At 31.4% G+C, this 25,898-nt stretch overlaps 2 protein-coding genes across 3 annotated transcripts; both read left to right on the top strand.

Annotated features, from left to right (window-relative positions):
- The first annotated feature begins 1,055 nt into the window (after positions 1-1,055).
- LOC105109334 (uncharacterized) lies at positions 1,056-6,033 on the top strand. The gene is made up of 10 exons (XM_011004024.1): positions 1,056-1,380; positions 2,646-2,854; positions 2,949-3,058; positions 3,181-3,433; positions 3,533-3,733; positions 3,807-3,875; positions 4,328-4,576; positions 4,664-4,732; positions 4,842-4,905; positions 5,618-6,033. The coding sequence occupies exons 1-10, from the start codon at positions 1,353-1,355 to the stop codon at positions 5,659-5,661; spliced, it is 1,296 nt and encodes a 431-aa protein (XP_011002326.1). The 5' UTR covers positions 1,056-1,352; the 3' UTR covers positions 5,662-6,033.
- A 16,583-nt stretch (positions 6,034-22,616) lies between these two features.
- LOC105109333 (zeaxanthin epoxidase, chloroplastic-like) lies at positions 22,617-25,729 on the top strand. Of its 2 annotated transcripts, none has more exons than XM_011004023.1 (10): positions 22,617-23,271; positions 23,559-23,721; positions 23,802-23,876; positions 23,958-24,058; positions 24,162-24,277; positions 24,364-24,575; positions 24,744-24,835; positions 25,129-25,243; positions 25,333-25,436; positions 25,528-25,729. In XM_011004023.1, the coding sequence occupies exons 1-10, from the start codon at positions 22,712-22,714 to the stop codon at positions 25,535-25,537; spliced, it is 1,548 nt and encodes a 515-aa protein (XP_011002325.1). In that variant the 5' UTR covers positions 22,617-22,711; the 3' UTR covers positions 25,538-25,729. The 2 variants fall into 2 exon arrangements, with proteins under 2 accessions (XP_011002325.1, XP_011002324.1); XM_011004022.1 differs by having other exon boundaries at positions 25,318-25,436.
- Positions 25,730-25,898: the final 169 nt, after the last annotated feature.

Genomic DNA, 25,898 nt, shown 5'->3' with positions numbered 1-25,898 from the left:
CATAAATAAAAGATATCTTATATTATTAGATATGTTATTATAAAACATGCTTTAGTTAAGGAGTTATTGATACTTCAAGTGCAAAATGATGATATAAAACCTTAATAAAAATACATTTTTAAGTACTAATCATGCATAAACCCGAAATTGGTCCTGGACATGTCCATGCCCAAACTCAAGTTAGGTCTGGACGCGTCCATGTTTAACCCCAAATTAGGACACACAATCATGCCCACACCCAAGTTGGGTTTAGAGGCGTCCACGTTCAACCCCAAGTTGGGTCTGGATACGTCCACGTCAAACCTCAACTTGGGGCACACAATCACGCCTACACCTAAGTTAGGTCTAAATGTGTCCACACCCAACCTCAAGTTGGGTTTAAACATGTGTTCACCCACACCCAAGTTAGGTGTAGACGCACCCAAGATAGGTGTGGAGGATCGCCCAACCCCAAATTAGTTTGGATGCGTCTACACCCATTCATATATATTAATATAATAATATATGTTATTAATATTATTATTTTTCTTATAATTTAAAGTATTTAGATAAAAAAATAATATTATTTATATTATAATTATAGTTATTATTATTATAACTCAAAATATTGATATAAAAGATATTATTATTTGTGCTATAATTATCATTAAAAAAATTTATATAATTATTTGTGATATAAATATTATTATTTTTATTACATTTAATATTATTAATACAATAATTAAAAATTAACAAAATTATTATTAATATTAAAAAAAATAATTTTTTATAATAATTTTTATAAAAAATAAAAATTGAACCCTCGGGCTCTGATAAAATCATCGTACTTCCACCCGTAGATAATCATGATATGGACTTCAAATTCAACACCCAAGAGATTCAACAAAATCCCCATACAGTCAATTTAACTTGGGCTAGGAATTTCAGACCAAATTATTGTGCCTGATTGAGGATCACAGCAAGCACATGGCACCTTATTACATGACAAAGAAATATATTTAAAGTAACGGATCTCAAAACCCCACTATAAACTTATGAAAGAAAAAAACCCATTTAATAACTTATTTGAAGTCCGTTTTTTAATTTTTTAATTTTTGAAAAAAAAATAAGAAAAAAGGAAAAACAAAATATCAAAATCATTGTTTGCAAGCTCAAAGTCTGTCATTCAGCTAAAGAGTAAGAGAAATCTTTCAAGTTTCTGCATCTTCAACGTTATTGTAATCAGTTTCTAAGCTAATTTTTTGGACCTCTAAAATCCCTGGAGTCAAATCCCACTGGTGGCTTTGAAATTTAGGGTTTTCTGGGGGTGGCGCTGAGCTTAAGCAGTGTTGTTTTCGGTGTCGAAGCCGGCTATGGATTACGAGCCTTACGATAGCAGTGGTGAGCTTTTATCTACAAAGATCAAACCTTTTTGTGTTTCTGTATATGGTTTTTTGTTAATTCTCTAGGGTTATGTAATGATTTTTTATCGATGAGGGTTAGGGTTTTCTTGAAATCTTGATTTAAACTGTGGAGTTTTAATGCGGATTTTAAAATCGAGGCTTTTTGGGTTTTCTTGGAGGAAAAAGTTGGGATTTTGAGATATGACGTCAGGGATTTGTTGTAGAATTTCTTTTTGAAAGATATTGTTTTTTTTTTTAAAAAATTATTTTTGAATTGGAATCATTTGGGCAATATTGATGGGTGATAGTAATTCTGATTGGTGTTGGATTGTTAATTTATTGAAGTTAAGTGGAAAACTGTACTATTGAAGGTATATTTTTAGCAAGTTGTGCTTTTGTAAGTTAAATTTGTTGGATGTTCGTGATGGGCAGCAGTGTTTTGAGTGTTCTTGAATTTTCTTTCGAGTGTTGAAGTTTGAAACTCAAGTTGTAATTAGCAAGCTTGAAGCATTTAAAGACTCTTAACTTTCTATCTTTGGAGTTGTAGCTTGTACATGTTATAGAGAGAGTAGATGAAATGCTGCACTTTGTTGATTATTTCTATCACCATTTTGTTTGCTTTTGAATAATGTTGAAGGTAAATGTTCAAGTTACTGAAAACCCCATATATTTTCCTTAACATGCCTTTGATTACACTCTAAACATGGATTTTGTTCCCTAATTTTGGGTTTCTATTATAGTGTTAGTACTCTGTTCATCAAAATTTTCTTTAAATCTGAGTTTCATACCTCCTGGAGGTTCCCTTGATACAACTTTCATCTGGAATTTTGTGCTACCAATGAAGTAAGTATAATATGGGCTTTAAATTTTGCATACCTTGCCATTAATTGGTCTATAAGGCAAGGCATAGAATTTGTTTTTCAATAAACTTGGTACTGAATGGTATAGAAAACCCATTGCAGTTAAGTGATTATGGGGTCATGTGAAAATCCAAACAAAGTTGTTAGAGGTACAAGTTGCCAAAAATGTACTGGAAATATTGAATCTTTAGACACGAGGGCACCAGGCATCAAGGAAGTCATGTTGTGATGTCTCTAGTTGTGAAAGGCTTTGTCCATGGACCTTGCACTTTCAATGAATAGCCTCTGTTAAGTCATTTGTGTGCAATCAACTCTTTATTTTTGTTGTTGAAAATTCTGATCAATTTGCAATCCTGTTGTCATGGGTTTTTATAGTCTTATTTTTTGCTTTGCTTGATTTCAGGAACTGATGATGATCTTCCTCCATCACATCAAAACAGAATCCCCAGAGGGGGTCGTGTGGCTGGGAATGGAAGACCGGTTGGAGGTTCAGTCCCTTATTCTAGAATGTATGGTGAAACTGATATGGAGACTCAAATTCACCAACTTGAGCAAGAAGCATACAGTTCAGTTCTAAGAGCCTTTAAAGCACAAGCTGATGCCATTACTTGGGTACTTCTTGTAATCTAATTATCGTGAGTTCTAATAGCTTTAAATTTGTCTGACCAGGTTTAAATGACTGCTACATGAAATGTATTTTCTTCAGGAGAAAGAAAGCTTGATAACAGAGCTTAGAAAGGAATTGAGATTGTCTAATGAGGAGCACAGAGAGCTTCTTGCCCGGGTTAATGCAGATGATGTAATAAGGAGGATAAGGTATGATAGGATGATGAAGCAATTTTATTTTTTACTTACCAAGTGAAACCCCTTTGGTTAGATCAGAGCAAGTATTAGTCTCCTTTTTCTTTAATGTGTATGATTTTGGGTAATGCCATTAGGGAATGGAGACAGGCAGGTGGGCATCAATCTGGAATGCTCACTACAGGTCAAGCTGTTCATGATCCAATACCTAGTCCTACCGTCTCTGCTTCTCGTAAGAAACAGAAGATGACCTCATCAATTCCTTCTCAATCCTTTGGTGGGCCATCTCCATCTTTTCACCCACAACCAGTTTCTGCATCACACCAGCCATCTTCATCTGCTGCTAAACGTGGACCGGTAACAGGACCCAAGGGCAAGAAGCAAAAACCCGTGAGTGAAAATTTGTTAGACATGAATTGAGATACAAAAGCTGGCAAATTGTACTCATTTATGTCTATTTCCTTAAAGCTTCTTTTTTCCATTTCTCAGGGTTTACCTGGTGCTTCTTCAATGAAGTCCATTCCATACCCATCCTCAGGTCCATCTGGAAGAGGTCAAGTTGCTAATAGACTATCTTCTGGTGCTGTTACTGAAGGAGCCGATCAATATATTGGGAAGAGAGTCAAAACAAGGTGGCCTGATGATAATCACTTTTATGAGGCTGTTATAACTGACTTCAACCCAATTGAGGTATTTATTAGTATTGATTTTTGGCATAATTTGTTTTCAACAGGTTATATAGCTCACTTATAGTTTTTGTTAGGGGCGGCATGCTCTGGTGTATGATATGGGAACAGCAAATGAGACATGGGAATGGGTTAATCTCTCAGAGGTATATCTGTTGCTTTGTCCATAGGACCTATTGATTCTTTTATTTTATTTATTTTTCTTGTTTTGTTTCTTATATGGCTCGTGCTTTGGTGCTGCAATTTAGCATTGTAAAACTGTATGTCCGAATTATCCTGAAGCTTTTATATTGTAGGACTTGTCACTGATGAAAAAGAAATGAAAAGTAGGTTGCACTTTAATTATGTTTTTGGAGTGGGAGAGACATATTTGAAGTGTGAATGGAAGTGTTTTGTAATTGTTGTGCTTTAACTGTTACTTTTTATCAAAATTTTAAGACCTTCTTAGCATGCACTTAGATAAATTCTTTGCTTTGAGAAGGCAATTCCAAATATGGTGCATGGTACAACTATTCAATTTGGGATAAAATGTTTAGACCATGAGAAAAAAGGTAGTTTCTGTTTTAACTTCCATTAACTGACAATCTGTTTCTTTCAGATCTCTCCTGAGGATATCCAATGGGTAGATGAAGACCCTGGAATCTCTCATCGTGGCAATTATGTTAGTTCAGGGCATGGGATAAATAGGTCAATGGGCCGGGATGGTGGTCCTGGTCCTGGTCCTGGAAGAGGTAGAGGGGTTACCAAAGGTCAATCCAGGAAAGAGTTGTTGCCTTCACAAAATGGGATTGGAAAGAAGGTGCCCGATGATATACAAATTCTTCATACAGATTCTCTAATCAGGGAGGTATGTGAAACCATGTTGATGGATACGAGGAATTCAAAATCTGTAACTTTTCCCACAGGTTATTTAATCAGCGGAAAATTTGAACAGGTAGAGAGAGTTTTCAATGTAAATCATCCTGATCCTCTTGAGATTGAGAAAGCAAAGAAAGTATTGAAGGTCAGACAAAAAGCTTGGTGGATTCTTTTGTCTGTTCCCTATTCCTTTTCCACATTTCCCAGCATATTTATCTATTTGTTTATCTGAGTGGTTAATTTTCTCAAAGCAGGATCATGAACAAGCACTAGTAGATGCAATTTCAAGGCTCGCTGATATTTCTGATGGTGAAAGTGGTATGTATGATTCCATCTTGTATCTTTCTCTAGACTTTGCTTCATGTCAGTCATTTTAAAGATTGCTTAATAATTGTTGGGTGCTTCCCAAGAAAATTTGACATGATATGACTCCATAGTTGCCAAAATGAATAGTCATCGTCTGATTCTTGAACAAGTAGAGGCTTTTGGGGCAACATATGATTCAGATGACCATACGCCTCTTGTTCATATCTCTCTTGAGGTTAAATATGAACTTTTTACTTAGGCTGTCTCAAAGCTGTTGCGTGGACTGAGCTTCAGTCTTTGGCATCATCCTGGACCCAGTGGTTGGGAATAAGACATACTACCCTGTGTGCAATCTCTAATGGTCAAATTTTTCTCTGCTGTTTATTTCGCAGTTGTCAATTCTATGTTTACCAAACACAGGATTAGGGTGGCAATCCCATTCTATGCTGATATGGGTGCCATCGGTACACAGCATTTGAATCACATACTTTCCCTTTTTGCTTTTTCTGAAGTCACTAATATTATATTCACCCAGTCAAATAAGTAGTAATTATAGAATTTCTATAATAGTGGATAAAATGGTCTCTTGCTTCATGAATGCTTAGCTCATACATGTTTTGGAAACGGGCATATGCATTCCTGGATATATTAGTGCAGCTGTACTCTCTGTAGAACTTCATCCTATTTATCGAATTCCTATTTTCGGTAATTTTCTTGGAAACAGATGAAGGTGGCCGCCGTTACGGGCAGGCATTGGAGAGAGAATGACAAAATCAGATAATGGTGTAGCAGTGACTCATGCAGTGGTAGAGAGACAGTGATCTGACTTGAAGAATGTCCGCCTTTTTTGTATAAAACCTTACCAGAATTATATATTGTTCCCCGACATGGAAGGGCTTTTGGTTAGGGTTGGTGTAGGATATAGGTATTACTGTAGGAATCAAATTGTTGTAGCCAGGTGAGAATTTCTTTGGTAACAGTAAAAATAGTCACTCTTTCAATGTGTAACATTATTTGTTGATCAGTATCTAGCGTGCTATAATGTATAAATTTTGCCCCTTTTTGATTAATTTGTGTTCTCGCCTGTTGAAAGTGACTGCTTCTCATTGCTGTAACCCAATGAATGAAATCATTTTTCTTCTTCCTGGCTTACCCTATCAAAATTTACTTGTATTGACTTTTTTTAAAAAGGTGGATGCGCTAATGTCTGTCGAAAAAACACTCGGGGGTGTGAAAGTGTGCTGAGGAAGTGGGATAAGTCACGGAACCCTGTCATATCCCACTTATGATCTTCTCCAAGGGGCACCAATAAAAGAGAATAAAGGAGAAGCAATCATGCTCTCCCTGCGCCTCAGCTATCATCTGCCACCTTCTGCTGGGAAAGTGGCCTTCGAGTCGCAACAAAATACGGGTCACTTTTACATGTGGAAGAATAACTCATAACATTGTATTTGTTGTCCTGTCTTCACAAATTCTTGCTTTGAAAAATTAGAAGTTCATGAATCTGCTCCTTCCCCTTTTTACTTGGTCTTGACCATGGACCACAAAGGTGCACCTGCTTCCGACAGGGTTTTTAAAAAATCAATCTGGAATTAATGTTTTTCTTTTTTAAAAAAAGTTTCTTTTTCATTACTTAAATTTTTTTTTTGGTACTGACGCCCTTTTAGATTAATGAGTTTGATAAGAATCTACAGCTTTGAATAATCATCATGGTTAATATAATACAATAATGTATTCTAGTACAGCTTTAACACAGCGTACAGCTTTAACACAGCGTGGGGATCCACTGCAATGTAAACGATTGTTTTGCTCCATGATAAAAATAAATAAATAAAAAGTTATTATTGTTTTTTAAATATATTTTTCTATCATTTAAACAATAAAATAACATTTTTATCCTTAAACAAAATATTTAAGGAAATTATCTCAGTTTTTCAATAAAAAAAAAAGTCATTTGAATTTTTAGAATTCGAGATATGAGCTGAACATTGAACAGTGTCTGAGTGATAGGACAGATTTAGACTTTTTCATTATCGCTATAATTTGAACTTAAAAATTGCCTTTTTGAATTTTAGATTCTTTATGAAAGTTTTATACCTATGTCTTAACTTTCTATCTATATAAAGCAATCCTAAATCCAAGTTCTACAGCTCCAGTTATGATCCAATGACCGAATAGTGTTTTAGTTTGAATTGAGCCAACATTTATTTTCTAAACTTGGCTCTCTTCTTGTCTTCCAAATTTTAGAAGTTAAACTCATCAATTAATCCTTTTAATTATGTGATAGACCTGCATTTAAGATAAACATTTACCATAAATTAAAGGTATTTTATATTTATTAAATATGTTATTATAAAACATATTCTAGTGCAAAATGATGATATAAAATCTTGATAAAAATGTACTTTTAATTACTAAATAATTTAACATGCATTTAGATATCTTGATTTTTAGATCAAGATCATGTTCTTGCTGTATATATATAATGCTTAAGTTTAACTTTCATTAATTTTTTATTTATGCATTTCATTTTCTTTACTATATTAATATAATCATGTTCTCCTCTTATTTATTTATGTTTTTCTTCTTTATTATGTTTAGCTAAGTTTATTATGTCAAGGTTAAAAGGTTTCACTAATGGTGTTAGAATAAATATATTATAAACTCAATATGAACTTCAATAATTATATCCTAAATAACTTGCTATTAACATGCCTTATCATTTTTATTTTATTAATTCTTAATACATTACTTGTTAAATGGTTAATCTAGATTTGTGTTGTATAACACTTGGTATAACAAATGCTTGACACTTTTATAGTTAACCATATGGTATAAATTACATATATGCTATGAAAGGAACTTGATTTGTTATTAACATAAGTTAACATCATAAATTTATGAAAAAGTTTGGTGTTACTTAAGTAAGATAATTAATATGATCATATTAACAATTTATAACGAGTTATTAATGATAAATCATCCGATTTGAGCCTTCTTTGTGCGTGGTTTCTAGTTGAATAATAAAAAGAGTTTATATTATATTTATTTTTAATACCATTATTGAATCTTTTAACCTTGATATTTATTTTTATCATTGTTTAATCCTCACATTGATTTTACATCTCAAAGTCCTCTTTAACTTATTATTATGATTATGATTATTATTATTATTATTTGTAATTTATATAGTTAACCTCCATGTGATTCGAACCCGATCTTGTAGGGTTATTTATTACTTCAACACTCCTACACTTAGGAGAAGACATTAATCTTTTGGTTGTTTCAATCGTCGCGACGTTGTACACGTGCGACATTGCTTTTTATGATTTTTGAAGTTTAGCTTTTTTTTCAATTTCATCCTTGAATATTTTTATTCCATTTGATTTCTATATTTAATTTGATCCCCCTACTTTTGATTTTTTTTCTATGTTTTATTTATTTTATTATTTTTTCTCTTACCATTTTATTGCTTTTGTTTTCTTAATTTTATTTTAGTGCTTATTCTTTTGATTGCTATTTTCTTATCATTTTCTTGATTTATCTTTTTTTCCCTCATCATCTTATTTCATTTAGGTTTCTTATCTAATTTCGATCCTCATTCTTTCAATTTAGCCACTAATTATTTTCTTTCATTTTGTTTTTATTCCATATTTGGTCCATATTGTTTGAGTTTTAAATTGTTTTATAGTTGAGAATTTTACTTTATTATTTTTTTATGATTGCATTCCTGTAGAGTAATCTCTATCTTATGACCCGAGCTCAATTATGTTCAGCCTTTTTGGGGGTTGTTTATTAAAAATTAATTTTTTTTTTTTGTAAATTCATCATTTGACATTTGGTTATTAGACCCTTGACTTCATTGTTTGTTCTACTTTTTTTTTGTTAAATTATCTCGATCTTATATCCTGAGTAACAGGTTAATTCGAATTAACCTAGGTTGACTCAAATTTTTTTTTTCCTATACTTTTTATGAGTTTGGTTTTTTTTTTCAATTTTATCCTTTGGCATTATATTATTGGCCCTTGAGCTTTGTGATTTTTTTTTATTTTTTTTATATCGGGTTATGCTAAATGCGGATTAGTCAAGTTAGCCCAAATTAGTTTTTCAAAAACAAATTTATTTAAATTAGGTCTTTTTGCTAGATCTTTCTTTTGAAAGTTTATTATTTAATCCAAATCTTATGTCATGGGTAATAGGTTAGTTGAGTTAGCCTTGGTTGACTCAAGTTTTTTTTCCTCAACTTTCGTTTCATGACATTGATTTTTTTTTAAAATTTTTTTTATCATTTGACATTAAATTATTGGCTCTTGATCTTTGTCAATTTTAGCTTTCTTTCTATTAAATTATCTTGAGAACGGGTAAGTAAATTTAACCCGAGTTAGCTCCTTTTTTTAATCTTTTTTTATTGAACTTTGGTCTTTTTTTAGTAGGTCCTTCTTTATAAATTCTTTTTTTTTTTAATCTCAATTTCATATTGTCAGTCGTGGAATAGTCAATTAGCTCGGGTAAAATGAATAAATAAAAAAAGCAACAACTATAAACAAATTGAAAAAAATGAGAGATTGCTAAAATTATAGAAAAATATTAAAAAAAGATCCGTATCAAACCAGGTTAACCCACCAAATTTATGACTTGGGACATGGGATCAGGATAACCCTACAGGAAGGAAATTAAAGAAATAATAATAAAGGATGATTCAGAATTAATCAAATATTGAAAAATCAAACTAAATTAAAAAAAATAAAAAAAGGGTTTAAGAAAATGACAAAGTTACTAAAAATAATTCTTCAAACTCATGACCTCGATCATCAGAATGAGATTATTTTATAAAAGACAAATTCAAAAAAACATAATGGTTCAAGAATCTCAATAAACTAAATATTGAGGGATGAAATTAAAAAAAAAATATTAATCTTAAAGAACATAAAAAATAAAAATAAAAGAAATTATTGAAAAACCCAACTTAACTAAGTGGGTTTACTCGTGAACCCTGTAACTCAATGCCTAAGACGAGATGAGTCCCAAAATATAGGGGAAGAAATGACCTAGCTTGACGGAGTCAAAATCTAGGGTTGATCAAGGACACAATTAATTAGGGGAACATCAAGTTAAAGCTCCTTAAGTTTTTACTCTATTATTATTATTATTATTATTATTATTATCAAAACAATACCAATTTTACTTTTTAGCTGAATAAAAAATCAAGCAATTAGGGCGCACACGTGTGTGTGTGTGTGTGTGTGTAAGGTGTTGGTTTTTTACTATAATATTAGACACAAATAACCATGGATTAATATAGTAAAATTATTTATTTTAAACTTTAGTCAAAGAAATGGCCTTTATGCTGGGGTTAATTTGGTCTTTTTCAAGGACCCATTGATCATTAAAATATTATTAAAGGGTATATATGTCTTTCCCAAATTTTTTAAATAGTAAAATAATTTATTTACCCCAAAGTAAAAATAAGTAAAACTGTTGAATAATTGATTTTTTATTCAAAAAAGCTTGTGATGCGTGCTCATCATATATCAGTGTATGAGAGGTGCTTATGCCATTTCGACGACACATGTGATGTCTTCGAGTGGCCAGACTTGCCATTCCACCATGGTGATGGAAGTGCCAACATGTTTTCTCCCTCCTGGTGTTGTACGTGAAGGTGACTGATGGACAATTTGTCACTAATAATCATTTTTTTTTCTTTTTTCTCTCTTTTATATCCAAAAAAGTACATGTTTATCCTTTTTATTTTTGGTATTTCAATTTCATTTTTTATTCTTTGATTTCTGATTTTTGTTCTTAACCTTTTCATAAAAGTTTTACTTGTTTTCAATTTAGTTATTTCATTATAATTTATCATATATTATTTTTACCAATTCGATCCTTATTATTTTGATTTCTAGTTTTTTTTTCCCCTTAACCCTTTAGTTAAAGTTTTATATTTTCATCCTCCAACCAAAGTTTATGGTATATTATTTTTTTCAATTTAACCCTTTAATTTAAAAATTGATGTTCCCTTGTAATTTATTTTTTATTTTGATTTTCACCTTATATATATATATATATAATTGGATTTTGTTATTTTCACCTTCATATATTTCCTTGACCCTTGGATAATTGATTTGCTTAGGATTGGAATTTGTGATTTTTTTTGTGTTTCTTCTAATCTAATGACTTGGGTCACATGCTTAAAAAGTTAATGTGATTTGACTTTTTTATCTTATTTTTTTTGTAATTTCATCATTCTATATTATTTTAAAAAAAAAGAAAATTGGTTTTGTAGTTATTTTTAGTTTCTTTTCTATTAGTTTATCTCAGTCTCATGATTTAAACCATATTTTTTGCAAGTCTTTTTAGTAAAGGGTTTTTTTAAAAGAAATTATTTTTTATGTATTTAATTTTTGAAGATATTTGATTCATCTATAATTTTTTTGCTTTTATTTTTATTGGTGAAATGTATTTTAAAAAATAAAAAAAATTATTTTTAGATAATATTTCTAACATATTCAACCTTGAATAATATTTTTTTTATTTTATTTAATCAGTTTCAAGTGTATGTTTATTTCTATTATGTTTTATTGATTCTAATAAATAAATTTAGTAAACACAACTAGGTAAATATCTTATTTTTCAGAATCAAATATCTTAACCTATATCTATTTCTTATTTTTTTTATTTTCACTTTTAATTATTGTTAATAATTTTTTTATTTATTTACATAGATGATTATTGATTTATTTAATTAGATGATTGTATCAGCCTTTTGAATTACACTTTGAATTATTTTATATAATAAAACACACAAAAATAACTTACATATCCAATTTTTTCAAAACAAATATATAACCCACAACAAAGCACAAGTAAAATAACTAGTGTGTCTTAAGTCTTCAAATTACAATCATAATTAGAAGACCTAACTCGAAATCAATAATGCCTAAGGTTCGATTTGCAAGATGGATAGATTAAAATGGCATCACACACACACATACACACACACACACACCAAAATGAGAGTAACAGAAGCAAAGGAATAAACTTAGTACATGGCGTTATTACATCTCAACCATAATAGCTTAGCTATCCTTTGGAGTAGTAGTCGTCAGGTCAAAGGTTTCCAACTAATATACTAAATTTAAATTAAAAAAAAAAGTGTTTTATAATGCAAATGAAAAAGGAAAGACCAGCAATATCAGGATCCTTGATCAAACACAGAGCATGCTTAATTTTGCAGAATATTTAGAAGAAATATAAATATACACATGTAAAGGCTTGATAGGTTTAAAGAAATGAACCTTGAAATTTTGTATTACTTCAATACAAAAGATATTGTTTGGAGATATGGATTACACGAAAATGAATGTGTTTATAAAGATAATGTAAATTGATACAATGTCTTGTTTACAAAAAATAAGAACTCTTCTATAGAGAAGTTTGATGTTGTCACCTCTAGTTCTGCCTTCTTCAAAGACCAGAGTCTTCTTCTATAGAAAATGATAACCTGGAGAGCTCTAACTTTGCACTAAAAGTTATTTTTTTGTATGAGTGGGGAATAACTTTTGTAAATAGGTGACACCTTTTAGAATTAGGAGATACATTTTTTTAAGTGGAGGATCCATGCATTGAAAGTTCTTTATCATCTTCTACCGACAGACTTTAGTGCTTGATAGGTGGTAGGATGGTAAAGCAGTCATCTTTATTATCATCTCCAAGGGAAAGAATAGGAGAGTATGAATTAAAGGAGCTGAAATTTGACGGGATTGCTTTAGGTTCTTGGCTTTGTATGATTCCTTACATGATCTAGAGATATTCCAATTCAGTTTTTATAGAGACAATGAGAGTTGCTGTTTGAACCTTTTGAGCTAGAAATTTTGATTGAGGAAGGTGGTCAAAGATTAGGGCATGTTAATTCTTTTGTAACCATTCCATGACAGCTAATTTGAAACTTTTTTATTCTGCCTCAAAAGAATCCCTCCATTTAATTTTGAATTTCCAAATAAGAACTGGATGTCCTTGAATAAGGTTGTAATCATAAAGCATGAACATACCCATGAAATAAAGAATTGTATACAGAAGACCAAAAAGGAGGAGAACATACGTTCAAAGGAGTTTGTTGAAAATTTTGTTTAAAATAGATATAGCCATTTTCAACCAGGGGGTGATATTTAAGGATGTCAATAGGACAACCAAAATAATCCCACCATTGAAGGAACCAAAGGGGAAGCTTTACAGTGTTCATAGAATTATAGCAATAAAAAAGCCAGGAGTGGCTGTGCTTGGAATTTTAGAGAAAGAAGGCATTAAACCATTCCTATTGATAACTGTTATTTTAAAGGGTTGTACGAAGGGATAAAGGGAATGAGATTGGTTTAGAAAAGGGGCATTGCCAATCTTAGGGATGAATGCTTTTTTGTATGATGCATATGGAGTAGGCAAGTTTAGGATGATCGGGATGAATTTTAAAATGTTTGAATTTTACCAAGCTAGTAATTTCTAGTATGGTAGCATAATATGATTACGATTTGATAATATCCCACGGTTTGTAATGCCAATTTGGATGGAAGAGTTTGGAAATGGCAATGGAGGGATTTTTATGGTAAAATCTATCTTCCATAGATAAAATATTTTAAAATTAGGTTTTAAAAATACACTTTGATTTGGATTTAGAAAAACTTTGTTACTAAGTGTGTAAAACAACTAGAGGTTTTTAAGGAGGAAAACCTACCTAAGGTTTTGAAAGGGATTTGAAAATATTACCTGTGTGTGACTCTTGGTCACTAGAGGCCTATTAAGAGACCTTTTGTAATGCCAGAAGTAATTCTGGCGAGTTTAAAAGGTAATCAACCCAGCGTTGAACTTTGTTTGATTGTATTTGGGATTGTTTTGTAGCTTTTACCTCTTCAACTACTGCATCATACCAAGATTTAATTGGTTTGACAGAAAGGATTGCAGAAGCCAATATAATTAGGTTTTGTTAGTGATGTTATCAGAGAATTTGTTGGTAAAAGATAAAGATCTCTTTATAGGTATGGTAGTACCTTGACAAATATAATGGCCTAGGAAGCGGACACGAGTTTGAAATAGAAAAATTTTTGTTTTGAAAATAACCAAACTATTTTGTTTAGCAGTATGGAAAAATGTATGCAGATGTTTAAAATATTGATTAATGGATGTAGAAAAAATAAGGGCATCATTTATGTAGACAATGCAGAATTTGGAATGTGCACGAAATATATCATTCATAATATCTTGAAATTCAGATGGTGTATTTTTTAAGCTAAAAGATATGAAGTTCCACTTACACTGGCCAAAAGCAATAGTGAATGCAGTTTTGTAATGATCTTTGGGATCAATCTGAATTTGCTAAAATCTAGAATTCATATCAAATTTGGAAAATATAAATGTAGAATGTTGTTTTTATAATAAATCTTTTTTATTTGGAACAGGATACCTAATCTATTTTAAAACAAAATTTAAAGGCTTGTAATTGATTACAAGTTTTGGTGTGCCCCATTCAATTTCAGCATTTTTATTCATAAAAAAGGCTGCACATGACTATGGTGATCTGGATTTTTAGATAAGATCTTTAGACTCTAGATCCTGAAACTCAAGTCTACCATGCTATTCTAAATCAACATTCATTTGTATTGGTCTCGCTTTTATATGTATAAGTTTTTCTAAAAAAGTATCTTCATAATAGAGATCAACAATGTGTTGTTTTCTTTTTTAGAAAGCATTAGGTAAATCTGAACAAATGACTTATTCAATCTTACTATAGAAATCAATAATTTTCTTCTGTAAATTTGGATTTTATAATTGTTTGTCAATACGAAAAAAAGAAACATGGTTTTTTAAATCTTGTAAATGAAATTGTTTTCCATGAATCAATGTATGAATATATTGACTATGGATAGAACATGCTTTGATTAAATGTAAATTTCCGGTCTTAGATTTTTCTAAGAACAGAAAAATGAGTTTATTGTGATTGATTATGGAAAAGATATTATGATGGTATGTGATTAGTACTTAAAAGTGCATTTTTATTATGGTTTTATATCATCATTTTGCACTTGAAGTTTCAATAACTCCTTAACTAAAGTATATTTTATAATAACATATCTAATAATATAAGATACCTTTAATTTGTGGTAAATGTTCATTTTAAATGCAGGCCTATTACATAAATAAAAAGATTGATTGATGAGTTTAAGAACTAAAATTGAAAGGATAAAGAGATGACCAAACTTAGAAAAGAGATGTTGGTGCAGTCTAAACCGGAACATTGTTCGGTAATTGGATCATAATTGAAGCTGTAGAACTTGAATTTAGGTCTGCATTATATGGATGAAAAACTAAGACATAGGCCTAAAACTTTCATGACAAGGTAAGACTCGATTTTGCTGTTTAGAAGTCCAAATCTTAGCAACAACAAAGAAGTCTGAATCTATCCTACAGCCCAGACACTATTCAGTTTTCAGCCCATATCTTGAGTTCTAGAAGTCCAAATGACCTCAATTTTTTTTTATGCAAAGTTGAGACAATTTTCTAGAACTTTTATATTCAAGTTTGTCCAAATTCTGATGTTAGCAATAATATTTTTGGTAGACAAGAAGATAAGGATTATCACCAAGTTAAAATATGGTCACCCACATAACAATTAGTCATCAAATCAATAGTTCTCAATTTTGGCCTATAAAAGAAGGTATTTGCCATGGATTTAGACATCTTGGTTTTCAGATCAAGATTATGCTCTTGCTCTCTCTTTATTGTAATGCTTAAGTTTTACTTATATTAATATCTTGTTTATACTTCTCCTTTCCTTTCCTTTACTTTGGTAACTTTATCTTATTTATGATTTTATCTTGTTTATTTATGTTTTTTTCTTTCATTATGTTTAGCTAAGTTAATTATGTCTAGGTGAAAATGTTACATTAATAGTATAAAAATAAGTATAGTGTAAACTCAACATGGACTTTAATGTTTGATACTAACATGTTTAGTATTTGTTATCTTATTTACTCTTAATACTTTGTTTGTTAAATGGTTAATGTAGATTTATATTCTATAACAATTGGTATAACAAATACTTGGCACTTTCATAGCCTAATGTTTGTAAGTGCATGATGTGATGCTTGAGATTCATTGGTTTAGTCTTCTAGTTCAGACTCAATATCAGACTGATTCTCAACTTTAGAAAGAAGATGTTGTAAGATGGTGAAGTCTTTTTGTTGGACTTTTTTGAGGGTTTGTAACTTCTATTTGAGGGTCTTGATTTGAGCTTGTAATTCTAGAATGGTGGATATGTTTTGGATTTCTTTTCATTGAGGATTTTTGTAAGGTCATAATTGTTGGTGCTGTTTGTAGGTAAGATAGAATATGTTAAAGAGTGGTTTTGAGAAGTTTCTAGTTTGTTGAAATTGTTTAACAATTTGTCTAAAAAGGTTTTTTGTAACTGAAGATCATTAAGTCTTTTGATAGACTTAAAAATGAATTCTTAATCTTTAGTTAAGATATTAATTTGTTTAAACTTTATTGAGGTGTCTGAACTAGAACTTGAAGTTACTAATTCATCAATTTGGAATTCTTCTTCAAAAGTATCTGAAGAATTATGGTCTGTGTTTGAGACTTTAATGTAAAGGTTTTATATTTGGTTGATAATGTCTTAATCTATTTGTCTAAGTAGGTTTTTGGTAACTGAGGATCATCAAATCTTTTAATAGCCTCAAGAATGAACTCTTGATCTTTAGTTAAGATATTAATTTTTTTGGAGTTTGTTGAGGTGTCTGAATTAGAACTTGAAGTTACTAATTCATCAATTTGGAATTCTTTTTCAAAAGTATGATTAGTACTTAAAAGTGTATTTTTATTAAGGTTTTATATCATCATTTTGCAAATGAAATATCAATAACTCATTAACTAAAGCATATTTTATAATAATATATTTAATAATATAAGATATCTTTAATTTGTAGTAAATGTTCATCTCAAATGCAAGCCTATCACATAAATGAAAGCATTGATTGATGAGTTTAAGTATTGAAATTGAAAGGACAAAGAGATGACCAAACTTAGAATAGAGATGCTGGTGTAGTCCAAACTAGAACACTGTTCGGTAATTGGGTCATATCTAGAGCTGTAGATCTCATATTTAGGTTTACTTTATATAGATGGAAAGGTAAGACAAAGGCTTACAACTTTCATGGGAGTCCAAGATTTAAAAAGATCTTTTTCAAGTATAAATTATATCAACAATGAAGAATTCTGAATATGTTTTGCAGCCTAGACACTCTTTAGTGTTCAACCTATATCTTGAGTTCTAGAAGTCTAAATGACCTTAATTTTTTTTTCCAAAAAGCTGAAACAATTTCCTAGGACTTTCATGGGAGGTCTAGTTCAAATCCTGACATTATCAATGACGTTTTATTCAGACAAGAAAAGATAAGAATTGTCACCAAATCAAGAGTTAGCCACTCACTTATCAATTAGTCATCAAATCAATAATTTCTAATTTTGGCCTATAAAAGGAGGCATTTGCCATGCATTTAGGCATCTTGGTTTCCAGATCAAAATCATACTCTTGCTTTCTCTCTTTATATTTTTATGATACTTAAGTTTTGTTTTCATTAATATCTTGTTTGTGCATTTCAATTCATTTCCTTTACTCAGTTAACATTTATCTTATTTATGTTCTTATCTTATTTATTTATGTTTCTCTCTTTCTTTATATTTAGCTAAGTTTATTATGTTAAGGTGAAAAGGTTACACTAATGGTGTAAAAATAAATATAGTGTAAACTTAACATGGACTTTAATGTTTGATAATAACATGTTTTGTATTTGTTATCTTCTTCACTCTTAATACTTTGCTTGTTAAATGGTTAATCTAAATTTATATTGTATAACAATTGGTAGAAAAAATACTTGGTACTTTTATAGCTCAACCTTATGGCATAACCTACACTTGTGCTATGAAAAGAATTTGATTTGTTGTTAACATAAGTTACAATTATGAATGCCCGATAACATTTACAAGTATTAGTATTATTCGAATAAGATAACTAATGTACTCATGTTAACAATTTATAATCCGATTGGAACCTCCTTTGTGTGTGGTTTCGAGTTGAATAATAAGAGTTTATACAATATATGTTTGAAATACCATCAGTGAATCCTCTAACCTTGATATTTGTTGTTATAATTGTTTAATCATTACATTGATCTTCTATATCAAAGTTCTTATCAACTTTTTTTTTTCTTTTTTCTTCTATTATTATTACTACTATTATTACTACTACTACTATTACTATTACTATTACTATTACTATTACTATTATTGTTGTTGTAGCTGTTGTTGTTGTTGTTGCTGCTGCTATTGTTGTATTGCTATTATTTATAATTTATACAAATAACCTTCTTGTGATTCAACCTCGGTCTTATCAGGTTATTTATTACTTCGACACTCTTGCACTTGGGAGAAGACATCAATGTTTTATTCGTGTCAAAGTTTTGACGTTATTGCTAGGGAGGTAAATTCTTGAACAAATTATAGTATTTATTTTATTTTCACTTTTCACTTTTTTTGTATCTAACATTAGTTCTTTTGTTTTGTTTCTTTTTTTTTTTTTTGTTTTCTTCTTCCTTTTATTATATTCCTATACATGCATGAGAGTGTGGTCACGTATATTAAGTGGTAGACTTTATAAGGTATCCTCATTATTTTTAAAAAATATGGCTAAATAAGATAACCAATCACTTCATAATGAGAATAATCGTGTTAGAACACTAAGAGACCATATGAATCCCATAAGAACAAGTGCACCATCATGCATAGTTTTCCTCCTTGATGCATCTTATTTTAATTTTAAGTCAGATATTATTCAACTTTTACCTTGTTTTCATGGCTTAGAATTAGAAAATCTATACTTGCATTTAAGGGAATTTGAGGAGGTCTGCAACACGTATAATGACTCAAATTATAGCATGAACACCATCAAATTAAAGTTTTTGTCTTTTTCATTGAAAGATAAAGCTAAAACATGACTATAAAATTTAATACCTGGATTCATTCGTACTTGAATGCAACAACAATTTTTAAAGAAGTTTTTCCCTTCTCAGAGAACAAACTCTTTCAAAAGACAAATCATAACTTCCATTAAAAAACCAGGAGAAACATTTTACCAATATTGGGATAGATATCGAGACTTGCTTAATACTTACCCTCATAATGGTTTTGAAACATGGAGATTGGTTTCATATTTTTATGAAGGGTTAACACCTAGAGATAGGCAAATGGTTGAATTGATATGCAATGGAACTTTTGAAAATAAAGACCCTGATGAAGCAATGGAGTACTTAGACTTGTTAGCTAAAAATGCTTAAAATTGGAACATTATAGGTATTTATGAGGCACCAAGTAAAACTCAACCTCAGACATCTAGTGGAGGTATGTATAACCTAAGGGAAGATTATGACCTCCAAGCCAAGTTTACATCTTTAGCTAGAAAAGTCGATGTACTAGAATTAAAAAAGAGTGGTCAATTAAAGTCTGTTTAAGATATTGTGTGTCAAATCTATTAAACAAATGAACATTCAACCAATAATTGTCCAAATTTGCCTTCTTTTAAATAATGTATGTCTCTATGAACATGCTCATGCTTTAAATAGTTTTCAATGGCCCAACTATAACCCATACTCGTAAACATATAACTCTGGTTAGAGAAATCACCTAAATTTTAGTTGGAAGAGTGATAATAACTATACACAAACTTCACAACCACCGTTTCAAGCACATCATAATTTTTAAAATTCTTATAGATATGCACCTCCTTATACTCCATCTCCTAGAAGAAATCTTGAGGAAACATTGCATGCATTTATTGAAAAGTAAGAAATAATCAATACTCAACTTGCTCAAAGCATGAAGAATTTTAAAAATACTCTTGCATAATTGACATCTGCTCTTAATTTTCAAGAGAAAGGTAAGTTTTCATCTCAACCACAATAAAATCTCAAAGGGCAATACAATGCAAATGCAAGTAGTTCCAAAAGCCAATAGATGGATCAAGTCAAATCAATCACTACTCTTCACAGTGGTAAGGTTATTAAAAAACTTACTCTTGAATCTTATGAGAAAGATGATAAATCAATCTCTAAGAGTAAGGAAGATGTTGAATCTGAATATTGCAAAGAAAAAATTGATTTCCTGCCAGCACTTCCATTTCCTTATGACATGACTAAACAAAGAAAAAAAAAAGTCAATCATAACTCTAAAATCTTTAAAACTTCCAAACAGGTAAGGATCAATATACCTTTGAAGAAAGAGGCATTATATTTATGTTCTATTTATAAAAGGAAGAAGCATTATATTTATATTGGTTTAGGATAGATGGCTTAATAGATATGAAAATATTTGGAGCAATGGTTGTTTTGGGATGTTGCTAAGTAAGTTTGTTTAGGTTAAGAGGTGGATCTTGAAATGCTTTTGCATCAAAAGTTTGTACAGGGCTAGTTCGAAGGGTATTTGATTGGTTTGTAGATGTTGAAGGGTTAGTTGTTTGAGGTGTGTCTGGAACGGTCAAAGTTGAGCTATCAAGGTGCTGTGAATGTGTTTTGATGGCTTTGAGGAAGTCTATTTGGTTCTCTTAGATTTGTGTTTGGCTTGGCTTGGTAACTTAATATAATTTGAAAACAAGGTTTTTTAGTTTAAGGTTGATTGAGATTTTGATATCAATCGAACAAAAAGTGATTTTTTGTATTTGTTTTTCCAGTCTGGTAGGTTGTTTGCCTAAAGGGTTAAAGTTTGTATTTCTAAAGTTGTTTTATTGGATTATATGTTTGGTATTGGTAAGGGTGTCTTCACCGAGCATTTTGTACAGGGCTGTATCAACACTTTGGTCTTTGTGGGTGAGTTGGATATTTCTCGAAGGTGGATGGTCAAACTCAACTAGTCGTCCATTGGCGAGGTTCCATACTAGTGTTTTGGATCTGGTGGTAATTGAGCATGCATGTTTAATGGATGCAAATAGATATGCAACATAATGTTCAGACGCATAATGTAATTTAAACCAATCAAAGAATAAAATTTGTATTTTATATAAGTCAATAAAGTTGTAAAATTGTTTTTGAATATCATTCCTTTGTTGGAGGAAATGCTTGAAATACCAAGATCATTTTTTAAAATTGTGATCACCATAAAAATCATTTTTTAAATGAGTTTCATCTAGAATAAAAGGTTTATCTAAAGTCAAAACATTCAACTCCTTTTGAATGTTTTCTGTTATGGCTGAAAAGGTTGGAATTGTGGAAGGAGATGACTGTTCAGTATTTGTATTTATGGGTTTTGATATATTTATAGTATACTCAACATTTTGGAAGCTTGTAGAAGGGATTTTTAAAGTAGAATGTCTAAAAGGAGTTGTGTCATATGAAATATTTATTACAGAAGGAATTTTGAAAATTCTTCTGAGATCAATTATACTTGAAGAGGAAGATTCTTTTAAGAATCTAGAACTTGTAGAATGACGATGGAAAGACAATTTAACTTTGCTATCATAAAACTAGTTTATGTTTTTTATTTGAACATTGGGTTGTAGTGGCTGTTGTATATCTAGTGTGGTTACTTTTTCAAGGATCCAATCATTTGGAAGGGTTATATCTTTTTATTGAATGACTTTTGAAACAACTGTATTTGAACAAGATAGATTTGTTTGAAAAAGGAGTGTTTTTTCTTTTTAGGAGTGATATTTGTATTTACTAGCAAAGACTGAGAACATTGCTTTATAGTGAATTTTAAATATAAAAGCAATTGGGATAAATCCTTCAAGCATATTATAATTATGAGTCTTGATTTATAATAACATGTTTTATAAAAGGTAACAAGTTTAATGTAAAACACTATCTAAATTAGGTTTTAAATTAAAAAGATAATTAAATTGACTCGTAAAAGAAAGCTAAGTTTTCTAATTACATGTGTTTATTATCTACACTTAAAGTTTTTAAATAGCAAAACTCTATCAATCAAGGCTTGATTTTAGGTTAGGTCTTGTAATTATGATGGTATTTTGAAGACTTTCAAAAGTCTTCAAAATACCATCATAATTACAAGATTTTATTATCTACGCTTAAAGTTTTTAAATAGCAAAACTCTTTTTTAAATAGCAAAACTCTATCAATCAAGGTTTGATTTTAGGTTAGGTCTTGTAATTATGATGGTATTTTGAATTCAAAATACCATCATAATTACAAGAACTAACCCAAAATCAATAATCTCTAATGTTTGGATTGAAGAATGAATAAATTAAAATGCTATTATTTTCATACATATTCAATTTAAACAATATTCAAATTAAATTTTGAATTAAAAAAATTACTACATTGGCCAACTAAATTTTATAATTATAAATAAAAAATTACTAAATGAATTTATCAAACCGAGCTAAATTTTGTAATCCCAAGTGTTTGTCGTCTAGGCTTAAAGTATCCAAATAACAAAACTCTATAATTCAAGCCTAGTGCCCCCTTAACTTATTCATATCTCGATTCCAAAAACAACATACACTAAACAAAAATTGTGAAGGATTCAAGTCTTCGTAACCTTATTTTAAAGGAAAAGGATTATTTTACTTTTTTAGTGAAAAAATATTTTAATATAGATCACACCTGCATTAATACGAATAAAATTAAATTATTACTTGTCACTTCGTCTTATTTTCGGACACAAACTTCTATCATCTGCACATGCTTTGTGGACAATTTCTATGCTTCCTGTTATGCCACTTCTCATGGTACCAGGTGGGGTTTGTAATCAGACCACATCTTAGATGCTGACTCCAGCACCCAAAATGGTGCAAAAACAGCGACAGACCTTTATATATTTGCATTTGATGTGCAAAAAGCAAGCTAGAAAAGCCAAAAGTGACCAACTTTTTTCTTTCTTGATCAAATCACCAATGGCAACATTTCATTGCCTGAGTTCTAGCTGTTACCATTACAAGAATTGCAATACTGGTTTTGTGGACTTTAGATTCAAAAGAAGCAGCTATGTTGTCAGGTGTGAGAGGGGAAGTTGCTTTAATCAAGGTTATTCATGTGTAGAGAGGGATGAGAAGAGGAGGCTCAGGATCTTGATTGCTGGTGGGGGTATAGGGGGATTGGTTTTGGCTTTAGCAGCAAAACATAGAGGATATGATGTGAAGGTGTTTGAGAAGGATTTGAGTGCAGTAAGAGGGGAGGGTAGGCACAGGGGTCCTATTCAATTATTGAGTAGTGCTTTGGCAGTTTTGCAGGCTATTGATGGGAATGTTGCAAAGCAAATTATGGAAGCTGGCTGTGTTACTGGTGACCGCATCAATGGCGTCGCAGATGGCGTCTCAGGTAAATGGTATGTAAATGTTGATCCCTTTACAGATTTTGGTTAAATCTTTGAATGAATTTTGATATCTTGTTAAGGCAGTATCAGCTCATGGATGCTAATGATTATAGAAGTAAATGAGATTTTCTTTCATTGCTTGAAAATTTGCATCACTGTGCTTTGATTGGGAAAGTCGATATGCGATGAGTGGGCTGATGCACAACAAATATTCAAAGTTTTCTTGGTCAGTTTTATAACTAGATCAGCGGAAAATTAATCATTTGTAATCGATCGATATTTAAGATTAAGTTTTGCAGGTTTATTAAATTTAATCTCTTGAATCATGCTATGAAGAGAGGACTCCCTGTTACCTCTGTTATATGTAGAATGGCATTGCAAGACATTTTACTCAACGGTGTTGGTTTAGACATAGTAAGAAACAAATCTAAAGTTGTTGACTTCATGCAAGATTCTAACAAGGTATGATCATGTATTAAAATCTCAATTTCTGCATGAACAAGCACAGATACTGATCCCTGGCATCTTTTGGTCAATCACAGGTTACAGTGATCCTTGAGGATGGACAGCATTATGATGGTGATGTTTTAGTTGGGGCAGATGGCATATGGTCAAAAGTACGCTTCTCCTCTTCCATAAATTTCTCTCTTCGATTTATACTCTTAACATTAATTGTATATGTGTTGCCGATAATGTAGGTTCGGTCAAAACTTTTTGGGCAGGAGGATGCAAAATATTCAGATTATACATGCTATAGTGGGCTTGCAAACTTTGTCCCACCTTATGTTGACTCTATTGGGTACGTGAATTGGTCTCATCATGTCGACGATATTAGATTTTGGTAGAGTTTTAGTTTGACATATGTATGAATATTGGGACTGTTTGTGATGTCTGGTTTGAAGGTATCGGGTGTTCTTAGGATTGAACCAGTACTTTGTTGCTTCAGATGTTGGAAATGGAAAGATACAATGGTATGCTTTCCACAAGGAGCCTCCTAATAACACAGATCCTCCAAGAGGCAAATCTCTGAACTGCGCATGTGTATGCTTGCAATAAAAATGATTCTGGCTTCAACAGAAAAATTAAAGTCTTTGAATGCTGCAGGAAAGAAGAAGAGGCTGCTAAATTTGTTTGGACAATGGTGCAAGGAAGTAGTTGAACTAATATCAGAAACACAAGAGGATATGATTCTGCGAAGGGACATTTATGATAGAGACATGATCTACACCTGGGGGATTGGAAGGGTGACTCTGCTAGGCGATGCTGCTCATCCGATGCAACCAAATCTGGGGCAAGGGGGTTGCATGGCAATTGAGGTATGTTCATTCATTCACGACCAGGCTCCATCCCTTAATATTTCAGCATCCTAAGAAGCAATGCCTTGTTGATTAGTAACCGAGACCTATGAATAACGAATAGCTTTTTCAAAGATATGCTATATGAGTTCTCATAGGCTCAATCGTTTTGGCAAATCACATATGCAGGACTGCTACCAACTTATTCTCGAGCTCGATAAGTTCGTCAAGAATGGCTTAGATTTTCAACAGTCAAACGAAATTTCCACCATGCTTCGAAGGTAAAGTTTAGAGCAAAAAAACTGAATTTCCCAGGATTCATGAGAAAAATACCAACCACTTGATGAGGTTTCAGAACTTCAGAGCTGCCAAAATCATATGGAAACACATTTAACGCAACAAATCATTACTACATATCACTTAGCTTGCTAGCATCAATGGAAATCATATTAATAAACATTAAATATTGATCATTCAAGTACCTTTGATTTTTTGGCAAAAAGTTCGATGAGTATTTTTATCAAAAGAAATGGAGCATATTGCAATCTGATTGTTATGGCTTCATCATGCACAGGTACGAGAAGAAAAGAATGTTCCGCGTTAATACAGTGCATGCAGCCAGCCGAATGGCATCGAAAGCGCTCACCGCTTACCGACCTTACATGGAATTTGGATCTGGCTCCTTGTCTGTAAGTTCTTACGACACTCTTTTTCCTCTGATCTCAAATTGTGCGTTTCTCTACCCACGTTCATTTGCTATCAGTTTATGCTGTCGCAGTATAAATCATCTCCAAAGATAACCAAACCCTCAGTTCTTGTGGTACGTGCTTTTCTACAAATTTTCATGCCGCAATTCATGATTTGGATGATGGCTGGCCATGGGTAAGAGAGATCTCTTTTACATTTATTGATACTCTTATACATGTCCAATGTCGTAAAACTTTATGAAACAACCTCATTTCTGTTCTTGCAGATTTTGGTGAAAGAGGAACAGAAGAATTTGAACTCATGCTACCTTCAATGGCCTCACCTATGTTTTGAAATGAGTCCAATTCTTAGAAAATGCCTACTTCCAGTGATGGGATTTCAAGTTAAGCAGGAGCAGTAATAACAACAGCATTAGAAATGTCATAATCACATAGCACATAGAAGCAGCCATTTATGATCAATATTTACCTCGTAGACCATTTTCTCGGCCTCTTCACAGCCCTTTCCTCCACTGTCCCTCTCACACTTCCCTGAACGATACTCACCTCAGCTGCCTTCTTCGATGGCCTGACAACGTTCCTCTTTGAGGACCTACTCTTCTGTTTTCAAGTTTTTTATCACTACTTTTAATCAACA

This window comes from Populus euphratica, unplaced genomic scaffold (assembly GCF_000495115.2).
Source record: "Populus euphratica unplaced genomic scaffold, PopEup_1.0 scaffold438.1, whole genome shotgun sequence".
NCBI lineage: Eukaryota > Viridiplantae > Streptophyta > Magnoliopsida > Malpighiales > Salicaceae > Populus > Populus euphratica.
Note: the sequence above shows the minus strand (reverse complement) of the source record. Positions and strands in the feature narration are given on the sequence as shown.